The sequence below is a fragment of the Macaca thibetana genome, chromosome 4 (genome assembly GCF_024542745.1).
Source record: "Macaca thibetana thibetana isolate TM-01 chromosome 4, ASM2454274v1, whole genome shotgun sequence".
NCBI lineage: Eukaryota > Metazoa > Chordata > Mammalia > Primates > Cercopithecidae > Macaca > Macaca thibetana.
The window spans coordinates 80,031,664-80,054,865 of NC_065581.1; the positions used below are offsets into that span (position 1 = coordinate 80,031,664).

Below are 23,202 nucleotides of genomic sequence, written 5' to 3' on the forward strand. Positions count from 1 at the left end.
ATGGCGCCACTGCACTCCATCCTGGGCAACACAGCGATACTCCATCTCGAAGAAAAGAAAAGAATATTGGATGGTATACTTTCTGAGTCTAATATGTACTACTATGGAACTTAAAACTAATGATGACTAATTTTGATACTTATATCACCATACTATGAAGATAAAGTTTCAAGTGAAGTGGTCACACAGTGGGTTCAGGAAAGGGAGCACAGAGTGATCAAGGCTGGCATTTCTGGCTCTTCTTTCTAGAAATGGTATTGCCTAGGAAGAGAGGAAGAGAGTGTGGGAAATGTAAGGGGAGGAACAGGTCTGAGAGATCCTTTTCACAAAGACTGGTTCCCTTCACTGGTTTCCAGTGAAAAAAGAGAGAAGATTCCATTATTTTTGTGGGCACTTATGAAGCGCTTTGTTTTTACAATTTCTTTCCCAATCCGCAGAAAGCCTGCCATGTCCTTTTTAGGCTGAGAAGGGTACTAGGCAAAGGGTGACAAGCCCTGATTTCCTTGAGTCTAGGAAGAGTTCAGCCAGAACCTCCATATAGGCAATTTACTGCTGCTACTGCTTGAAAGTAAGTTAACCACTTATGATGTTCATGATTTAGGGTTTTTTTTTTTTTTAAAAAAAAAAGCAGATATATTTAAATTTGCAACCAAAACACAAATAGAGTGCATGCAAATTATGACAATAAAAATCATTTTCATCTTTTTTCTAAAACAATAAAATAGAAAATAGTTTTAATCTATGAAATGTTAAAAAGGGATCAAAAAACAATATTGAAATATTTATAGAAAGAAACTAATCAGGCTGTGTATAACAGGGGAGAAAGGTGAATAAAGAAAATGTACTCATCTGGTCAGCAGTTGTCATTCTGACCAGAAAGGCTGCCAAAGATCCCAGGAAGGCTACTAAAAGACACAAGTAGGATACAAATCCTGCACTCTGCTTATTGTACCTTGTAACCAAAGGATCCTCGAATAAGTGTGGACTTAAAAATGGGTTTCATAATTTATATGTAACGGGATTGAGAACAAATTGGTTTAGTTTATTCAAGAATGGAAATAGGGACATATTTTTAAAAGAATGGTAGTACAGTTTAGATGCTTTTTAAAATGTTGTTTTGAACAATTATGTGTTGCCATTCTTCTTAAAACTGGGAGGATTTACCTCTTATGACTGATTTCCATTAACTCCCTCTTACTTTTTCTCCCAGATTAAGTTTTGATGATGAGCTCTGATTCAGTAGATGAAATCTCAAATGTATCTTACAATGTAAAATGTATCATAAAAGGTAAAATGTACCTTAAAATGTAAAAGCATCTTAAAATGCAAACCAAGAGAAATGGTTACATTAAATCATCTTCAGTGGTCTTGCATATTTAAGATTTAAGAATGTGTAGAACTCTTAAATAAGCATCTAGTGGGACACAGTCCTCTGATGGGTAACGTTAACGGTGATTCTTCTCTAACTATAGACTAAGGCATACTAATCATTCCTACGTTCTTGAATAACAATGAAATGCAGATCTCAATTAATCTTTGTTATACATTAGGCGCAAAAACAAATGTACAGGAACAGCAACTAGGTTGGCTTTATCTATCATGCAAAAGGAAAACTATTTAACACTGTCAGCACTTTTTACAACAGTGGCTACTGAGCAGACTTAATTACCAAAATGCCTGCAGAAGGCCAGTTACATCAGCATGTCTGGGTCTAATCAGATTCTCTTTTCTGGTATCTATGGAATCAAACATGCTTTGCTAATATTGGCAGATCCTTGTTTAGTGAAGGTACTTTTGGCAAAATGATGCAAGGCTGCAGTTTGTATGTGATCTGTTGGTCTTTAACAATGCAGCTCTTGATGGAATTGGATTATTTTAAATATATATGGTACCAACAGTATACATATACTTTAAGCTCAATTTGAGCCATCCCTGTCTGAAATAGCACCTAATCTTTCTTAACCCATCTTTGTCTTATTGTGCTTTGCAGAAGTTATATATAATAATTTTATGATAAAACATAGTACTTCTTTTTTGTCTGCTTCCTCCATGAGGATGTAAGCTCGATGAGGGCAAGGTCTTTGTCTTACTGTCTCCATCTGCAGTACCCGTAACTATCTTGAAATTCAGTAGATGTTCTAAAAGTCCTCACTGAATGAAGAAACCTATATAGGTTTGTCAAAATGAGTGGCCGACAGAAGTTTTCAACAGGGTCTATCCACTGTAATTTTACTGTAACTTTATACTAGATAAGAACAAGTTCACAGAACCACTTGTTTACAGCAGATTTTAGAGACACAAAAAAGGGACTAGAAATTTGGTGTTTTACTAAGAGTTCCTTGGTAACCAATTAATAGCATGTCTGCATTCTGTGGTATCCTTATCTAAGAATGCTACTGAATAGATTGTGGAATTACACTCACAAGACACAGGAGGCTAATGTGGAACGACTTCCAAGGGTCAACATTAATTTTGTACAGCCTGCTTCCATTGTCTAGCCCTCCCAGCATGGTTTAAAATGAAATTTAAATGTCTTTCATGCTATCCCTGTGTCTCTTTGTTTCTGTGCATGTATCTCATACACACCAATTCACCCACCCGGAGCAACAAACAGATAGAAAGGACCATTTCCCTTTTCCCTTCATGCCCTATAGCCCCAAAGTAGTCTCTCACAGGTACAGACATGTTACCCCTCAGGCCTACCCAGTGACTAGATGTGAATAACGCACTTTGAGCACTGGCTCAGCTCTGCTGGCCCTCCCTTCCCAACTGTGGAAGATCCAATGGAGACCTGTTGAGTTTGGGAACTTCACCATGACAAGATTTATGTGATTCATGACAGATGCAATTTAAAGCACAGTAACTATAGTGTCGCCAGAAACCTGCTCTTTGTGTGCACGTGTGTGTAGCATGACCTCCTCTTACCTCTGTCCCTTAGAGCTTCTCATGGTCATGGTCATTCCACCTCCACTCCCCACACTGTGCCATCAGAAAGAAAGCTGGCTTGGTTCCTCCTAAGGCCTAAGGAAGAGGTGAGATGAGGGTGTCTCACTACATTTGATTCAACTTGACTTTCTTAGGGAGGCAAGTTTAGTAAATTAGAATATTCTTCTAGTTGGGTTTTTTTGAGCAGTACAGAGTTATCTGTGCAATCACAAGCACCTTTAGGATCTAAATCATAAACATACATTAGTATGGTAGTATGGCCATTGCGTTTTTCCAGAGGGAGAAAAAGTATCTATGAACAGGCCGAACTCTGCTTCATCTAAGTTATTCCAATTTCCATCGTTAGACCAATACAAACTGAACTATAAGAAACAGTCATGCATAAAGGCATTCACCACTAATGTATTCATTTGTGAAAAAAAAAAGGTATACTAAGCTCAGGCTACATGCCAGAAAAAGATTCAGATTTTGTAATAATCTGTCATGGGCAATACACAATTCTATAGACAGTCACCAAATCTTGTTTCTTAGGCCATATCTTCTACAGCAGTGGTTCTCAGCTGTAGTTAATTTTGTCAATCACAACAATACAGACATTTTTGGTCAACACAACTGGAGTGAAGGAGGGGGCTGTGCTAATGGAATCTAGTGGGTAGAGGTCAGGGATGTTGCTAAACATCCTTCAACACAGAGAGCAGTGTCCAACAAAAAGAATTATCCAGACCAAAATGTAAACAGTGTTGAGGCTGAGGAACCCTGCTATATACTGACAGATAGGAATCTAAAGCATGGAAAGTCAGTGTGATGTTTGGGAGTCTAGTAGCTTAAGTGAAGCCAAACTAATTATCTTCTGTGGCTGTGAGTCTTGGATGTATCACTAAGAACTTCAGCGTTTCAAACTGTGCTCAATGAAATGACTCTGCAGGATCAACAGTTGGGTATTATTCCTATGTCAGTCTACAAGTTACAGAATTAGGAACGCCATACCACTGCTCTGTCAGTGAGACAAATGTTTTGGTTGCACTACCAGGAAGAAATCATGAAAAGTTCACCCAATCATAAAACACCAAGTGACACCTGTGTTAAGAATGTTAGAGGCCGGGCGTGGTGGCTCACGCCTGTAATCCCAGCAGTTTAGAAGGCCAAGGTGGGTGGATCACCTGAGGTCAGGAGTTCAAGACCAGCCTCTGGTGACTGGTAGAGAGGGCAAAACCCCGTCTCTACTAAAAATACAAAAAATTAGCCAGGCGTGATGGCGGGTGCCTGTAATCCCAGCTACTCGGGAGCCTGTGGCAGGCAAATCACTTGAACCCCAGAGGTGGAGGCTGCAGTGAGCCGAGATCACACCATTGCACACCAGCTGGGCAAAGAGAGCCAAACTCCGTCTCAAAAAAAAAAAAAAAAAAAAGGTTAGAACACTTGCAGATAGAAAACTCAGGGTTTCTGAGGCAAGATGTATTAGGTGGTCTGTGGGGATTAATGCCAATTGAGCAGCAAGGATATCTGCAAATCCAGAGACTGTCCTCCTGATCATGGAGCAGGAAAGGAGGATGTCAGAGAGAGATAGATCAGATCTTGGGCAGAGGAGATGGACCTGCCAGGCTCCAGTCCCAGCTTTGATCCTAGCTGTGTGATTCTAGGCAAGTTTCAAATGTTCTTTGTGAAATTAGGAGCTAGCCTGTACTCTGTGGGATTCCCAGTAGCTCCATCATTCTCACTCAAAGTTTTCCTCACCACTTGTGCTGGTACACAAAGAATAGAACAACTCTGTAACAGGATGCTAGTGCGGTATATTTATTAATTTGCAATAGTGTATGGTAAAGGAAATAACAAAAGAAACATGCAGATTTGCATAAATGGGAAATCCTTTGATTTGATAATCATTCATTCAACAAACATCTACTGAGCATCTCCTCTGAATAAAGTATTAAATGTTTTCTATTTTTCTTTTTAAAAATTTGTTTTAAATGATCCTAAGAAACTCTTTAAAAGTTTATTTCCTAGATTTATAGCAGTTAACATTCAGTTCCACCAATAAAATTCCTCACTGGATTCCACACAGGACAGATGGGTCTCCATTAGCTAATAACCTTCCAGGTGGTGCTGACACAGCACATATGTGAATATTCCTCTCTGTGGGAAATAGAGATGTAACTTCTATACTTGCCTCAACCTGCTACTACGACTTTCTTCACAGTCCTGGGTTTTCAAAGATCTAAAGTTAACTCTTCTCTTAGAGAATATATGCAAACAAGTGAACTTTAAACTTCAATGCAATGCTCTTAGCCCATAGCTCTGGTTCTTGTCTTTGTAACTGATGTCTCCTGAGCTGACTGCTGGCCTCAGTGTGCTCCTGCTTGAGAGCTGTCTGCCAGGGGAGGAGAATGCCCAGCTTCATAGTTACATCTTCAAAAAGGCCACCTGGAGAAGGAAGAAAAACCCACAGTGCTTTACTTCTATAATATGACAAAATGGCTGCATGTACATCAAATCAGAATCAGGTAAGTCTGGTCAATAAGAACATACACTTATTTAAACAGAAAAATGACTCTTACTGGATCTAGACATTGTATTTTACAGCAGGAGCCAATTAGTCTTTTTTTAATGAACCATATGGTAATGTGATGATTCACATGCATTTTAAAGGAGAAAAAGAGTTTTAATTGAAACTAAAGTTATATTGCCATGAAGTAACCTAGTCCTTGTTCCCATTGGTTCATAACTATTGTTTTGGACCTTCCATATTTAGAATTCTGAATCTCATTCCTGGGCGATTCCAGGTCCTCATCCCTATGGGTAATGATACCAGTCTCTCCTAGGTCATGGTGATACTTTCACTTATATTGGTTGGTCAGCAGCAATTCATCTTAAAACCTAGAGTTAAAAAAACGAATTCACACAGTCTTATGTACAAAATATTTTCAGACTATGTAATGAGGCCTAGATCAAATGTATCTAATTTCCCAATAGTTTTGAAAACAGAAACAAACATAACAAAGTCAATCATAAATGTTTAGAAAGGTTTAGTTCAGGGGTGACAATACATTGGGAACTGTGCCAGCATGAGGAAGAGAGTCAAGTATACAGCAGAGATAGATCGTGAAGTATGGGAGGCTTGGGAAGCTTGTATTAGGTGTGAACAAGAGAAGTAAAAACATTCTACTCTTGGGGAAGTATGGGACATCTGTCAATAGCATCAGGAAAGTTTGTCCTTAAGTCCCCGAATGCAGTAAAAAGAGGTGTGTATTTAACTATCTCTGTTAAAAGAAAAGGAAAAGGGAGGGTCACACAGGGCAGAAAGCATCTGCTTTGTGCTGAGTAATTCAGAAGGATGTTACCCTTCGTACGGTGCTGGTGAGAAAGGCACCTGCTGAGTTTCCGTATCAACTTCCTGCTGAGTTTCTCTATCAAGAGAACACCAAATTGGAAGGAGCAGCAAAGAGGAAAGGTTGATTCCTAAACAAAATGTAAACATGGACAACTGATGCAAACCTCAAGAGCTTACTGTGAAGCTCAAATGAGATCACTGTTAGTTCAAGCTGCACCATTTGGTAAGCCCCGCCCCGCTACCATTTCACTGACCCTGGTCAAAGTAAAACATTCCATGGGGGTTCAGACCATGAGAAACATCCTGCCCAACCACCTGACTTTCTTATCATACCCTGCCGGGCAACGGCCCAACGGAAGGAACATCCCTATCATATCTTGCTGGACAAAGGCCCAAGGAACATCTATCACATCCCACTGGAAAAAGGGCCAAACCGCCTGATCATAGGAACATTTATCAATATCCTGCCGGGCAGCAAGCCATACTGCCCAGACCCCTCCCGCCCATACCTATAAATACCCCAGCCTGTAAGCAGCGGTGAGCTCTAGCTGGCATTCAGCTGGTCCCCCACCTCTGCAGGTCTGTGCTGGACATAAAACCTGCGTTGCTGTAGAGCCACCAACTCTCTCTGTCTTTAACACTCACCTTCCCTTCAAAACCTAATAATAATGATTAGGAAAATCCATGCATTTCCCTTGTCTCTCAGCTGACAAGAGATATTAGAAGTCTGTGAATATAACAGATGAGAAAAGAGGCCAGTAGAGCCTGTGATAATAAACAGGGGAAGGAAGACCAGACGTCACTGAGTTTGACTTAGGGCTCACTGTGGGCAGCATCCCTGGCAGGCAACATTCTGCTTCTACATAGTTTACAGGGACAGGAAGCTCATGACTGTACAAACAAGACAATGCCGCTGCTTATGTTCAGACAGAAAGACAATGGAAGAAACCATTTATCTCCTTTTTAATTCTGAAAATTGCCATGTCATGGAGTATTCCAACCAGGAAATACTTAGCATAAGGATAACACTGATAAATGACATTACGAAAATGGTTAAGAGTCCAGGCACAGTGGCTCAAGTGGCCTGTAATCCCAGCACTTTGGGAGGCCAAGGCAGGCAGATGGCTTGAGGTTAGGAGTTTGAGAACAGCCTGCCAATACAGTAAAACCCTGTCTCTATTAAAAATACAAAAATTAGCCAGGCATGGTGGCAGGTACCTGTAATCCCTGCTACTCGGGAGGCTGAGGCATGAGAGTCACGTGAACCCATGTGGCAGGGGTTGCAGTGAGCCGAGATCACGCTACTGCCCTCTAGCCTGGCTGACAGAGGGAAAGTCCATCTCAAAAAAGAAGAAAAAAAAGAAAATGATTAAGAATTCTATACAGAATAGTGATTTTCAACTTGAGGTGATTTTGTGTACTGAGGGGTGTCTGGCAGTATCTGGAGACATTTTCGGTTGTCAATATAACTGGGAGGGGGTGCTACTAGCATCCAGTGGACAGAGGCCAGGGACGTTCTCCTACAATGTAGAGAGCCCCTATAACAAAGAATTATCAGCCAGCCCCATTCAGCCTTTCCTCATCCACAAAATGGGAATTCCAACAGGATGTACATGAAATTTGTAAAACACCTTATTAAGCCTACTTTGGTTTTTTTCATTCGCAGCACAGTCCTACGGTTTAGTAAAGCAGGCATTTGAAACTTTGTTTTACATATGAAGAAACAGAAGCTCAGAAAACGTATGAAACTTGCTTAGGTAGCAAAGCTGTTAAGTGACATGGTGGGCTTAGAAAGAAATTGATTTCTAATCCGTGCTTTTCCCACTATAACTTTACAGATGAATGACAGAAAGCAACAGAGGCTTAGAGACTTCCAATCTTTGGTATTGCCTCAACTATCAAAAGGTTTCTTTTGCATGCCTGTGAATATGAACTCAAGATGAGGAACAACTACAAAAGAGGCTGAGCTGATTAAATTAAATAACACAAAATGGACCCTCCCAGTAAAAAAGAAAAAGTTTAAAATTTGGCTTAATGTCTTTTTTTATCTAGTTTTTATAGTTTCATTTGCTGAGCACATTATGTATTTTTAAAGACTTAACATGAAACTGCAGCCATTCTTGGGAACAGGTACTGTACAATGCATTTTATTCCTTATATTTAAAACACTGTGAGTTAACATATTTCAAATGCTGATTTTGTGTTCCCTACCATTTATCCATGACAGGAGAAATTACTTCCCCTAACTGCCATTTATTTTAAGAGAGGATAATTTTATTTTGTTCCACCACACCGAGAAAGATCTCTATATTTCATCTTTTTAGTTTTATTCCCCAAAGTAAAGTTTTAAAGCTTCTCAGTGCATATGACTATAGCTGCAGCTTAAAGCTCTGTTGGTTGTTACATTTCTGGAACATAGTTACAAAGTCTAAATAATTATTTTAAAAAACAAAAGACAACCCTTTCCCGTTGGTTATAAGATTTGACTTAGTTCTGTACACCTGAATAGTTATACTTGGAAATGGAGAGAGGGAGAGGACGTTAAGATGTCTAACAATGATGTCTCTGCTTTGAGTAATCATCTAAAAACAATCTTCTTAAACCACAATCAACATGGCCAGGTTGATGTATTGAGAGGTGACATGCTAGCAGCCCTCGCTCTCGGCGCCGCCTCGGCCTCGGCATCCACTCTGGCGGCACTTGAGGAGCCCTTCAGCGAGACCAAGAACCCACCAATTCCGGACACAGTATCATTGACCAAATGTAAGTTTGGGATGCATTAATACTTTTGTGTGACACGTTAAACATTTTTTAATGTTATTTTACCCTAGATAAATTTATATTAACTGATTTCTCAACATTGACTTAGAATTTCTTATCCTCTTTCTGTTTTTTTTTCTTTTTTCTTTCTTTTTTCTTTCTTTTTTTTTTGAGACGGAGTCTTGCTCTGTTGCCCAGGCTGAAGTGCAGTGGCCCCATCTTGGCTCACAGCAACCTCCGCCTCCTGGGTTCAAGCAATTCTCCTGCCTCAGCCTTCTGAGCATCTGGGATTATAGGCACACGCCACCACGCTGGATAATTTTTGTATTTTTAGTAGAGATGGGGTTTCACCATGTTGGTCAGGCTGGTCTTGAACTCCTGACCTCGTGATCCACCCGCCTCAGCCTCCCAAAGCACTGGGATTACAGGCGTGAGCTACGCTGCCTGGCCTTAGAATTTCAATCACTAAAAAAATATATCATCAAGGCTGGCTACATAGAAAGGCTTTAGAAAGGACTCTAAGTAGACAGACAAAAATGTTCCTTTTAAAAAGGACATTGTTGACTTAAAAAAAAAAAAAACATAAAACTTTCCTTTAGATATATATTTTTGTCCAGTGCATGTTCAAAATCATGATCTGAAACAGGCTGTTTTTATGGTGGAAAAGGAAAAGGACAAGGACAGCTTATGCCCTTATATTATAAAATCCAGTTTCTTGGACAGGCGTGGTGGCTAACACCTGTAATTCCAGCACTTCGGGAGGCTGAGGTGGGTGGATCACCTGAGGTCAGGAGTTCGAGACCAGCCTGGTCAACATGGCGAAACCCCCTCTCTACTAAAAACACAAAAATTAGCTGGGTACGGTGGTGGGTGCCTGTAATCCCAGTTACTTGGGAGGCTGAGGCAGGGGAATCGCTTGGACCCAGGAGGCAGAGGTTGCAGTGAGCTGAGATCCTACCACTGCACTCCACAGCCTAGGTGACAGAGTGAGACTCCATTTCAAAAATAAATAAACTAATTAATTAATTAAAATAAAATCTAGTTTCCAAGATCCAAATTTTCTATACAAAACATACAATATAAATGTAAAAACAAAAATAAAATTAAAAACTACAACCTATTCTAGCATCTAGAAAATATACTTGATGTCTTAAAATAATACTGGGATTAGGTAGTTTTTACTAACGCACTAATTTGGCATTAATCACACCCATGTTGACGATACCCTAGACTCAACTTTTTGTGTTGGATAAATACTGTAAGATATTCCTCTCAAAAGAAACTATCATCAGAGTGAACAGGCAACCTACAGAGTGGGAGAAAATTTTTGCAATCTATCCATCTGGCAAAGGACTAATATCCAGAATCTACAAAGATCTCAAACAAATTTACAAGAAAACAACCCCATCAAAAATTGGGCAAAGGATATGAACAGACACTTCTCAAAAGAAGACATTTATACAGCCAACAAAGAGATGAGAAAAAGCCCATCATCACTGGTCATTAGAGAAATGCAAATCAAAACCAGTGAGATACCATCTCATGCCAGTTAGAATGGCAATCATTAAAAAGTCAGGAAACAACAGATGCTGGAGAGGATGTGGAGAAAAAGGGATGCTTTTACACTTTTGGTGGGAGTGTAAACTAGTTCATCCATTGTGGAAGACAGTGTGGCCACTCCTCAAGGATCTAGAACTAGAAATACCATTTGACCCAGCAATGCCATTACTGGGTATATACCCAAAGGATTATAAATCATTCTACTAAAAAGATACATGCACACGTATGTTTATCGCAGCACTGTTTACAATAGCAAAGACTTGGAACCAACCCAAATGCCCATTGATGATAGACTGGATAAAGAAAATGAGGCACATATACACCATGGAATACTATGCAGTCATAAAAAGGATGAGTTCATGTCCTTTGCAGGGACATGGATGAAGCTGGAAACCATTATTCTCAGCAAACTAACACAAGAACAGAAACCAAACACCACATGTTCTCACTCATAAGTGGGAGCTGAACAACGAGAACACATGGACACAGGGAGGGGAACATCACACACTGGGGCCTGTTGGGGGGTGGGGGCTAGCGGAGGGATAGCAATAGGAGAAATATCTAATGTAGGTGACGGGTTGATGGGTGCAGCAAACCACCACGGCACATGTATACCTATGTAACAAAACTGCACGTTCTGCACATGTACCCCAGCACTTAAAGTATAATAAAAAAAAAATTTAAAGATATTTCTCTCTCTGGGCTGGGAGGCTAGCTTCATTCATTCAATCAGTAATTATCTCCTATGTGACACTGATTGTTCCAGCCACAGAGCACACTGAGAAGGAATTTCCGCCTCCTGCTGAAATGAGAGTGGGAGAGGTAGTCAAGGAATTAGGTGATTCCAATAAGGTGTAGTAAATTTAAGATGGACCTTAACACCTGCTGGGAGAAACAAGACTATTTTGTGTTATGAAAGCAAGAGAGCCTCCTGAGACACTACCCTGGAGGAGGCAAAGAGAGCCATAAAGCCCGGCATGGCCCAGAGTTTGGCACACACTTGATCCCCCTAGGATGCTGGCCTGCTAAATGAATGACTGGCAGACAGGAAGGACCAAACAAAACACCAAAAATGTGAGAAGCAATCCAATGAGGAAGAAAATCCTGTCCCTCCAAATTGGCAACAATTATGTGTGTAAGGGACAGAAACAGTAGACTAAGGGAACATCAGTGTAGCCCTCCAACCCTGGGCTTTCTGCATACATTCTGTAAGAACTTTTAAAAGGTAGAGAGAGAAAAAAAGACGGGTATCTATAAATTAAACTTTCACCCTGTATTTGCTTTAAGCCATGATGTACTATGAAAATTTACATATAACTAAACAGTTTGTTGATTTAAAAAGTTAGGCTGAGCCTTGTTATGTCTTCTTGCAGACATCTAGGTAGAAGGCCAGCAGTTGACTTACAGGATGAGAAGTACTTTAAGAGATGTGTATGTGGCAGACAGAAGAGGACTACTGGTGGCTTTTCATCTCTAGATGGGGCTGAAATCAAGGACCACTATAGCAGTTACTGGATCTTGATCCTATTCTTCAACAAAGCAAGTAAGTCCTAGACATGAACATCTCCTCACTTCTTTTAGAATAACTGCACTACGGACAGTATTGTTGGCATTGGATGGTGCTATTGTAACACCGTAGTGAACAAGCAGTTCTGATGCTCCCAGTCATATAAAGCAAATCCGGTAACTTTACTAATGAGAACAAACCCATGAGGCCAACATTTACATAGCAGTCTTCCGATGTTACATAAAAATATATTGCCTCTGAAGCACAAAACATTTGTAAGGAAATCATTCGAGGATACTAATATGGGTGGGTGTTAAAGCACAACATATAAAATGGTGCTACCTCAATACATGCTCACACACTCACAAATCAAAAAGTCCCTTTAATTTCCCCTTCCTATGGAATAGCCGCAGGAAGGAACCTGCAGAAGGGAACAGTGGCACTGCTGCAGCTTTGGCCTAGAGTGGTGTTTTGAAAATCACCACTGTGCTGCCCTATTGGTGACATGCCTCTGACCAAACAAGTTTATTCAGAAACAGAGTTTCTAGAGCTCAGAAATAAAGTGCTTTTCTATAGTATCAATTAACTGAAATATTTTCAGTTGCTTAAGGAGAGGTGACTTTAGCAGCAAAACCATTTTAATATATCATATTTAAAGGAAACCATACCCACTCTTACCTTAAGGTTAAGAAGCACGGCTGGTGAAGAAATGGTATGCCTATGATATCAGAACAACTAGAAATCCCAGGAGGGGCCATGAACTCCTATATTGTGGAACAAAATAGATTTCCACAGATGAATGGGTTCTGTCATTTAAACAGATTTATTTCAGTGGCAATTTTTTAATTCCTATTTTAGCTACAAATATTAATTCTTTTAACAGACATGCAACCAAGAAGAAAACTTGCTTCATGCAGACAAAACGCTTTCTGACTCACTGTGAAGGAAAGAGGAGGAAATAGCTTGTAAGGTTGTGACTGTGGATCCCACTAGTTATCAGTGGAAAAGTGGCATGGAAACACTATGCGGGCAGTATTGAGATACTTAACAAGTAGCCTTGAGGCCAGGGCTACTTGTGCACGAGTGAAGAATTCTGTCCAGTAGGAAGAATGGCAAAAGGTGACCTAACACATTTTTTAAGAGAAAGGGATAAGCAGGGTCATACCTGCCTTTGAAAACCATCCTGGACAATTTTATTTCACACCAGAAATAAAAAAGCCTTTCTTCTATTGATTGGTATTCAACAAGGTCTTTATTTTAATTATTGAAACTTAGAGAAGTTGAGACTTATATTGCCTACTATAATTCCTGTTCAAATATGTGACTTATGATTATATGAATTATAGACAAACTTACAAAACACAGAAAGGTACAACACAAAAAGAAAAAATTTGTGGCTACATCACTTAGGGATAACTACTATTAACATTTTGGATATATATTTCTAGATTTTTATATCTATGTTTTCTGGACAATTCCATATAGCTGTTTTGTGAAACAGCACTTCTAAAACTAAATGTAATATGTATTGTGGTAATTTTCAAATAAAATTATTCTAGGATATCTTTAATTGCTGCATTATATTTTACTACACATCTGCATCACTAAAAAAAAAAAAAAAAAAAAAAAAAAAAAAAGAGTAAGTGCATAACTTATTTCACCAGAAAGCAAATCTGAGGAGTTTGACAGAGGAGCAGGGATTGGGAGAGGGTGGTATTGACTGACAGTCCCAGGAAGCACTTTAAAATAGTCCAGCCCAGTGTTTCTCAGGTGTTGTCTCTGGACCAACATTGCTGGCCTCATTTGAGAACGCGTTAGAAAGGCAAATTACTGTGACCACTCCAGACTTACTGAATCTAGGGGTGGGGCCTAGCAAGGGCTGTTTTAATAGGTTGTCCAGGTGATTCTGATGCTTGCTAGGTTTGAGAGCTGTTGATCTAGTCCAGCCATTTTATACAGCTGAGCAAACTGTCCTCGAGAAGGGAATTGGATTAAAGTGACATAGCTAATTAGGCGAGGACTCACACACAGGTCTTCTAACTCCTACTCCAGTGTCTTCATTTCTAGACCAGTGCAAACTCAAAGGTGCTAATTTGGGTGCCCAAAAATATTTTCAAAAAACATCTTTTTCCTCTAGAAGACAATAAAATTGTCAAACAAGGGAGAAAGAAACAAATTATGTCCAGTTCAATTTCCCAATATTAATAAAGGAGCTTGGGCCCACTGTTGACAAAAGGAAAGCCAAGCCCTTTTTGTTTACTATGTAGAGACTGAAGGGGCCAATGTCTCAAGTTCAAATTGACCTATCATATAAAGTTAGTCTGTTGAAAGTTAAGTGAATGAATTTTCTGGGAGGTGGGAGTTAGCGGAGACAGCTTCTGATGTGCCCTGATGTGGCATATGACTAGGCTGTGGCATATCACATATAACTCCATTCTTTTCTAAATCTAGTCACTCCACATGGGTCTCCAGCAAATGTATTTGGTTAGCTCAGGTAAAGAAAATGGTCACAAATTTGGCTTTAAAATAAGCTACGGTACCACCACCAAAAGTTGGCAAAGAAACTGAGTCTTCCATACATTGCTGAGGAGGGGAATATAAGAGTAGAGCCATTCGAGAAAACAGTTTGGCAGTTTATTTTTAAAACTAAACATGTAATTACTACATGACCTAACAACTGCAAATTAGGTATTTGTCTCAGAGAAATAGAAACTTATGTTCGCATAATAATCTGTACACGAATGTTTAAGGCAGCATTATTTTACTATCCAAAACCTGGAATCAGCCCAAGTGAATGGTTGAACTGCTGTACATCCACACCATAGAACACTGCTCAGCAATAAAAAGCAGCCCACTATCAATACACAAGACTTGGAAGAATCTCTAGGGAATTATGCTGAGTGAAAAAAAAAACCAATCTCAAAAGGTTACGCACTGTTTCATTCCATTTACATAACATTTTTGAAATCACAAAATTTTACAAGTTAAGGACAGAGCAATGATTGCTGGGGTTAAGGATGGTGGAGAGGGCAGAGAGGGTGGGATTATAAAAGTGCAACAGGAGGGATTCCTGTTTTGATAGAACTATTCAGTGTCTTGACTATGGTGGTGGATACACATACACAGGTGATAAAATTGTATAGAACTCAGTACACCTATCAACAGACTGTTTAAATTTTTCAGTAGTTTGTATAAGTGCTTTAGTAAATGTTAATATGTTTTTGTGCAGTGAAGAAATTAAGTGCCAAGCATGGTATCATCTCACTAAATCCTTAAAAAATCCACTTGAATTAAATATCTAATTTAATTCTACCCAAATTGTAAGTGAAGACTCAAAGGTCAGAGAAGTTAGGTAACTTTTGCTCATGGCTGTAAGCTAGTAATGAGACTAGGGGTGCAAGCAGATCTCTGTCTCTGAGCCTCACATTCATTTCATCATAAAAGCTCCCTTCCATTTAATTATGGTGAGAGATAATTGCTATGGTAACTTTAATTGAAGAAGGAATCCATAATCCAATTTTAAACCAGATTTAGTAGCAGTTGAAATGATGCATGCATTTTTTTTTTTTTTTCCTTTGTAGAGATGAGGTCTCACTTTGTAGCCCAGGCTGGTCTCAAACTCCTGGCTTCAAGTGATCCTCCCACTTCGGCCTCCCAAAGTGCTGGGATTACAGGTGAGTCACCATGCCCAGCTAGCACCCTATTTTTTGAGAAGAAAGTAGATTACTTCTTTTGGATTAGTGGCAAGGAGGAGAAAGAAGAGATAGAGTGGCAAAGTAAATCCTACTTTTAAGAGAAAATGATTACTTGATTAGAGGAGGAGACTTCTGTCAGAGGAGGAGCGCCAACAGGAAAGATGACAAATTGGCCTGAAATCTTGGGAAGGAATTTTTGTTAAGTTTAGAAAGCTGGATATGTCATAGTATAGCATAGTTGAATCAGTTCAGTAAAAATGATTATGACTTGGAATAATTAAATAACAGGTAAGGTCTAGCAAGAAAGGGATCAAAATGTAACCAGATACTCATTTTCTTTAGCCATTTGCTACTCAGACATTCCTTTGAAAACATACTTAAGACATGCAAATTTTAAAAAGAAAAACATGCTAATATAGCCATTTAAAAATAAAGACCATTTATTTCTTAAGTCTAGTATTTGCACTTGCTGGAAATAAAGAGGGATCACAAAACAGTAATTAGCCTGTTTGTTTTAAAGGAGGGGTAAATAATGGCTTATGAGGAGTTTATAAACGGTCATACCAACAGAGGGGAACAAGCTGAAAAGCTGAAGAGGATCCTGTAGGATGTTTCACCAGAAGCCTTGGCTTTTTTACTTTTAGCCACGTGGAAGACAAAGGGGGCTCTTTTACACAGAACTGTTCACTGAACTCTTCCAGGTCAAGAACAATGTAGGGTATGGGACTAGAAAAAGGCTCTCAGCATTCAAAATGGTAGACTCTTCATGAGAAGTTGGAAGTCTCAGATGGCTACCAGGAAGGTGCAGAAAGGTGAATTCTAATTGATATGAAAAGACAGGAGAATTGGAGATAAAGTACAGTAAATCCTCAGTTAATGTTCTTGACAGGTTTTTAGAAGCTCTGACTTTAAGCTAAACGAAGCATAATGAACCAATTTTTTATCATCAAAGTTATAATGAAATGACGATGAAGGAAACAATATTATTCAAGGACCTGCCATACGTCATTTTACTTAAAGTTACAGTTTCCAAGAACCTATCAAGCACGTTAAATGAGGACTACTGTACATTACACAGAGAGAAGTAAAAACAGATTAGTGTAAGAAGGCAGCAGTTTGTACACTGCTAGAGGTGGTGGGAGAGCAGAAAAATATAAGCTCTTGGGAGAGCTGAGATTGAATGCCTTCCTGACATTTACTAGCTGAATGGCCTCTTGGAGCCTTAGCTCCCTCCAGTTCTGCCCACCAGTGGTTGTGGGGATTAGTAATAAAGGACATAAATGGCCCAGCAGGCCAAGGCACAGATGAGGCCTTAGATAAATGGAAGAGCTTAATATTATTATACTAAACCTAAGTGTTTCTTTTAAATATTGCTCCAGATGCATCTCTTTTGCTGTCTGCTGCTAATAAACAAATTCATGTTTGTTTATTTTTAAAGGAGAAGCATAAATGGCTAATTGTGTATATAAAATATCCAAGGCTTTTTTTTTTCTATATTACCCTAAGTAACAAAACATCTACCAGTGACAGTCACTGAAATTGCAGATATTGCATCTGAAGAAAAAACTATAAACCTATAGCATTTTCAAATATAAGAATGTAGGTTGCTTAGTGTAAAATATCACCTGCTCCTTGAAAAATAACTTGAAGCCCAGAGGCCACTCACTGGATTGGATTGTGTAGGGGGCGTCTAAAGGTTTGTAACGGGCAGCACTCCTAGGGATTCAAAGCAGCACATCCTGGATTGCTGACATAATCCACTCCTGAGAAATTCAACTCTGAATCCAGGATTAATGATTAAGCCATGGATCTTTAATATATGAAACTATTTGGCTGAAGAGTCCTTTACTATTACAGGCACATCTCACTTATTCTGCTTCACTTTATTGTACTTTGCAGATACTGCATTTTTTACAAATTGAAGGTTTGCAGTAACCCTGCGTTAAGCAAGTCTACTGGTGCCCATTTTTCAAACAACATGTGCTGACTTCATTTTTCTGCATCACATTTTGGTAATTCTCTCAATATTTTGAACTTGTCCATTAATATTATACCTACCATGGTGATCTATGATCAGTGATCACTGATGTTACTATTGTAATTATTTGGGGGCACCACAAATCATGCCCATATACCACAAACTTAATCGATAAATGTTGTGTGTTCTGTCCGAACCAATGACCAGCCATTCCCCTGTCTTTCTCCCTCTCCTAGGGCCTCCCTAGTCTCTCACACAAAACAATACTGAAATTAGGCCAATTAATACCCTACAGTGGCCTCTAAATGTTCAAGTGAAAGGAAGAGCCACATATTTTTCACTAAATCAAAAGATAGAAAAATGTTGGGGCAGGTTAGATCACTGGATATTAATTTTTTCAGTGCCACATACCAACAAACAAGGCCAGCGAGATACAGCTCCTTACTCAAGTCTAGTCATCCCAGCAGTCCTCTCTCCCTGTTCAAACATCTGCTTTTGTTCTCCAATAAACCCTTAACAGTAACAATCTGTAGTGTACTCAACTGGTTTTGTTTTTAACTTACGAAAATTTTCAAATATTAATATATTCTCTAGTAAAGATATAACAAATCTACATATATTTATTACTCAGAAACAATGATTATGAGCTCACAGCCATTTGTTTCATTCAAATCCCTGCCATAGACCTCTTCTGAAGCAAATCCTAGTCCTATTACTTCACATATAATTCAGCATGTATCTTTAAAAGAAAGGTTACTATAAAAATAAAACCACAATGCCATGATCACATTTAAAATATCAATAATTCCTTAATATAACCAAATATCCTGTCAGTGACCAAATTTCCCAACTAGCTCATACTTTTTTTTTTTTAACAGTTGGCGTTTGTTTAAATCAGAATCCAAATGTGATCCAAGTATCACAACTAATAAGTCTTTTACATTGCTTTTAAATAATAGGTTCCTCTTCCTTCCTTTTTTCTCCATTTGCAATTTGCGTTTCAAAGAAATCAGGCCTTTTGTTCTGCAGAGTTTTCCAAAGACTGAAATGTGACCACTTTTATGCTTTTAGTATCCTTATGAATTCAAGGATTTGAAGTATATTTGATATGCTTTAATCCACTGCAGTCATTCTCACTGATACGCAAACCTGCCCATCTCTGTCAGTAAGAACCTCTTCAACTTAGAGCCTAAGTCCTTTTGACATGATCCTAGTAGTTTATAATAATTTGATTACTTTTTCCCTCCCTTATGGTAAGACAGAACTCAGTCTTGTCTTGTACATTTCTTATCTCAGACATAGAATCAGCCATTTTCCCAAGAAAGTGGTTCCTTTTAGTGGGGAATGGTATTTAGCCACCACATCTGGAGACTGCCTTACTGCTTACAAAGCCCTTGTACACTTAACCTCACGTATACACATAACACAAGCCATTCCCCTTCTGCAGGCCACTGCCTTCCCTTTTCAAAGTGCAGCAAGAAAACACCCTGCTTCAAGTGTCCTTGTATCCTATTTAGAAACAAGGTCCTAAACTACTCAGAGATGAATCTTTCTATCCGGTTAGCTAAGTAGAACAGTTAAAACCATCTTAACAATTGAAGTCATTTTATTGGACAAACTAAAACAAAAGAAAGTTCATAAGTCCCTCCCTTTTCCACTGTAATTAAAAGGAAACAGCTAAACTTTATTATCAGAAAATAGGAATAGAAAAAAGGATCTTTCTAGGTAGAGAACTTAATTCTTTTTAAACTAGGTAAAGACATTCCTGTATGGGTAAAAGAAAAATGGAGGGAGGAGGGAGAAATAACTGCTTCCAAAAAAAGGCTCACCACAAAACTCCCTTAGGCATGGAATTATAAAAGTGACTCACTGCCTTATGTGGGGACAGGTTCCTGCGTTAATTTGCTTGTCAAAGCTGTGGATGAGGTTGGGCTGTTGCTGTGTAGGGGCTTTGAGCACTGGAAGGCTATGCCATAGAAAATTAAAGTAGTTCTGCATACGTGTCTGGCTAATTAGGAGGAGTATTTCTAACCTCTAAGGAAAAATACTTTATAAACTCACAGGATGTTTGGAAATGGAAACAAACAAACAAAATCCAGAAGGCATGTTTCATAGTGGTTTTTATATTTTAGATCAAATTTATTCAGATGGCCAAAGTTTCCTGTAAAACTCAAACCAATTACGGGTAGTGGTGGCGGATGTAGGAGGGGAACAGGACTCCTACAATCAATGATAAAAAGCCTTAAAACAGATCCTTCACAAGAGAAGATAAAGCACATGAAAAGGTGCTCATATCATTGGTCGTTAGGGAAATGCAAACGAAAAATCATAATGAGATACCCAGAATAGCTAAATAAAAGACTGGCATCACCAAGTGATGTCACTGATGAAGACACGGAACAGCCGGAGCTCTCAGACATGGTTGCTGGGAGTGTAAAATGGCACATGCACTTTGCAAAAGTGTTTAGCAGTTTATTAAAAGTGAAATATACATCTATCCTAACAACCCAGCAATTCCATTCCTAGATATGTACCTGAGAGAGATGAAAACAGGTCCACAAAAAGATTTTAACAGAATATTTACAGCAGCCTTATTCAAAATAGCCCCCAGTAGGAAACAAACTAAGTGTCCATTAACAGGAGAACTGATTAACAAATTGTGGCATATTTATTCAGTGAAATACTTCTCTGCAACAGAAAAGAATGAACTATTGATAAATGCAGTAATAGGGATAAATTGCAAAAACATTATGTTAAGTGGGAGGTCGAGACAAAAAAGTACATACTGTATGATTCAATTTATACAAAGTCCAATTATAGACAAAATGAATCTAAGATGATAGAAAATAGAGACAGTGGTTTTCAAAGAGGGAGGATTAACTGTAAAATACCTGAAGGGAACTTTATGGGAAACGGATATGATCTAAATCTTCTTTTTGGATAATGGTTACATGGGTGTGTATTAGTGGTTCTCAACCAGGGGACATTTGGCAATGTGTGGAGACATTTTTGGTTGTCATAACTAGGGGAATGCTACTGGCATCTGGTAGTTACAGGCCCAGGATGAACAGTACAGCTGTCTACAATAAAAAAAAAATCCATCTTAAAATGTGAATAGTTGGGTACAATGTACATTATTTGGGTGACACTAATGGCCAGACTTCACCACTATACAATTCATCCTCGTAACCAAAAACCACGTGTACCTCTAAAGTTACTGAAATAAGAAAATAAAACAAAACAAAAAAAAAGAACTCAGCAACACCTTTCCTAACTCCAAAATGTGGTTGAAGATTGGGGGAAAACATTTCATATTTCAATCCTATGAGTTCAACTGCTCAATAAATACATTACATATATAAACTGTGCTTAATACATGTTTATTAAAAAATATTAGGAGACGGATGGGGTATAGGACTTAATGTTAACAACTCTCCTTTCAAATACATTCTTCCTTTCTTCCCTTCCTTCACTGCATAACTTATTCATGTACTATGCTACTTGAAACTTCCTGAAGGCCTCAGGGAAATATTTATACAGCCAGGGCACAAAGACAGTCCTGGGGTCATAACGCGGGGGCATAAAGAAGTGTGGGAGTGGAGCAGGGCCTGGCTCAGGAGGCAGGTGAGTCAGCCCAGGTTTCCCAGTAAGCCTCAGCATTTCACTCGCCCCTCTCTGTAGTGCCACACTTTCCCTGGCCCCATGGCTCTGTGCTCAATTAATGCAGTCTGAAGTAGTCACAGGGAGTGTGGCAAGTGTGCAGCTGGGTGAGGACTTCTGAAGGGGTTACCCCTGTCCCACAGGTCACAGTAACTGCCAACTGACTTCTGTGGTTCTCTCTGAATCTAAGAGAACATTCCTGATACAAAGGTAAAAGTTGTTCTTAAGTGGGAAGAAAAATGGATCCAAAAATATGCCATAAACTAGTAGTTCAGGGTACAGGTACTATTAACTCTGATGTTTGCAGAAAACAAGTAGCTTACCACTCAGGTTACTAAGGTTGAATTGCATAAACATTTTCTTCCTTGGGGGAATCTGAACTGTATAACATTAGCCTTTCTGTCAGTGATTTTCAGGCCTTCCCTAATACTCACAATGGTACCCAGAATATATTCCCTGCTAAGCCTGGAGGCAGCCCTGAGTCAGCTTTTCCCATTACCTGTACAGCTAAGCCATTCAAGAGAGATATTATTCAGAAATGCCTCCAGAGGAGATGCTGCAGAGCTCCTTCAATTTTCTGGCCCTCTCTGCAGCTAAGAATTTTTTCCTTAGGTTTAAATTAGCTGACTTTTAACATAAGCATTCACATCTGCTTTCTTTCCCTTTATGCAAGGCTGCTTCAAATTTTGGGTGGGGCAATTAGAACTCCCACGTTGGAAAAACTGCTCACAAAACTTCATCACTTACTCACTCTTAGAAGCTTCAAGTTTTGTACTTGTCTGTCACCTTCATGTTGATTCTCTGGGATTCGAGGTCTATGAGCAATGAAGCCCATTAGCTAAATTCTTTTGGAAACCTGACAACATCGCACTGTGCATTTGTTCCTGTGGGCACATCTGCTGCACAGTAGGGGAATGAAATTGGATGCGATCTTTCCCCTACCTCCCAACGTAACTGTTTAAAATGGCACTGAGTTTTAGAAGTGATCTTGGGGGACAAGAAAGGCACCCTTGCACTTTGGTCACTACCCTCGACATGTTCAAATGCTCCAGCTTTATGTTCATCACCAATTAAACACTTGAATTTGTGATTCCCGAAAGCTACTTCTTAGACTAGGATTCAAGAAAAGAGGAAAAGCACTGGTGATTTTAAATTCCCACACCTTGCCTGTGACACAGTCCCCAGACACAGACACTGAGAAGGGAACCAAATGCCTCTTCTTGACGACACTTTGTGTTTTAGATTTCCCAATAAAACCCTTGTGTATCCACTCCTGCCTGCAAAAGGACCATTCATGTGGAAGCGCAATGTTTTATCTAAATCTCTGTATATCCCTCTATGAGGTCTTGTACACAGAAGGTTTTCAGTAAATATTTGTTACCTGGAATGAATGATTGGATAAATTAATTATATAACTAGAATCTAGGTTTATTACTTTTCTGCATCAACATCAGAGAAAATAACCTTTTATAGGATGGAGCTGAAAAGAGACTGGGAGATTTCTTATTTTCAACCCCAGTACTCTATTACTTCCATATTACTTGGCAAAACATCCTGGCCAGAAAATGATCTGCTCTTTAAAACTTTGCTTAGAGCTCTGCTCTGTACTGCCTCAGAAGCCTCAAAGTTGAGACCAAGGTGCCACAGCCCTCACTGCTCTCCTGGTTCTGCAGAGATGGCTGTCACAGAGCAGAGTCCCAGAGATTCCATGGTGATTTCCTTTTATTTTTTATTTATTTATTTTTTTTAACAAAAGCTGTTGGGGTAA

The 23,202-nt window shown here is 39.1% G+C and overlaps 1 protein-coding gene across 1 annotated transcript in view; it reads right to left on the reverse strand.

The window, feature by feature from the left end:
• Positions 1-4,799: 4,799 nt before the first annotated feature.
• Positions 4,800-23,202, reverse strand: part of UBE3D (ubiquitin protein ligase E3D) — a 179,784-nt gene continuing 161,381 nt past the window's right edge. Inside the window, exon 10 of the mRNA XM_050788165.1 lies at positions 4,800-5,367. Coding sequence (XP_050644122.1) covers positions 5,347-5,367 — 21 coding nt within the window. The 3' untranslated portion in view covers positions 4,800-5,346. The remainder of the gene's footprint in view (positions 5,368-23,202) is intronic.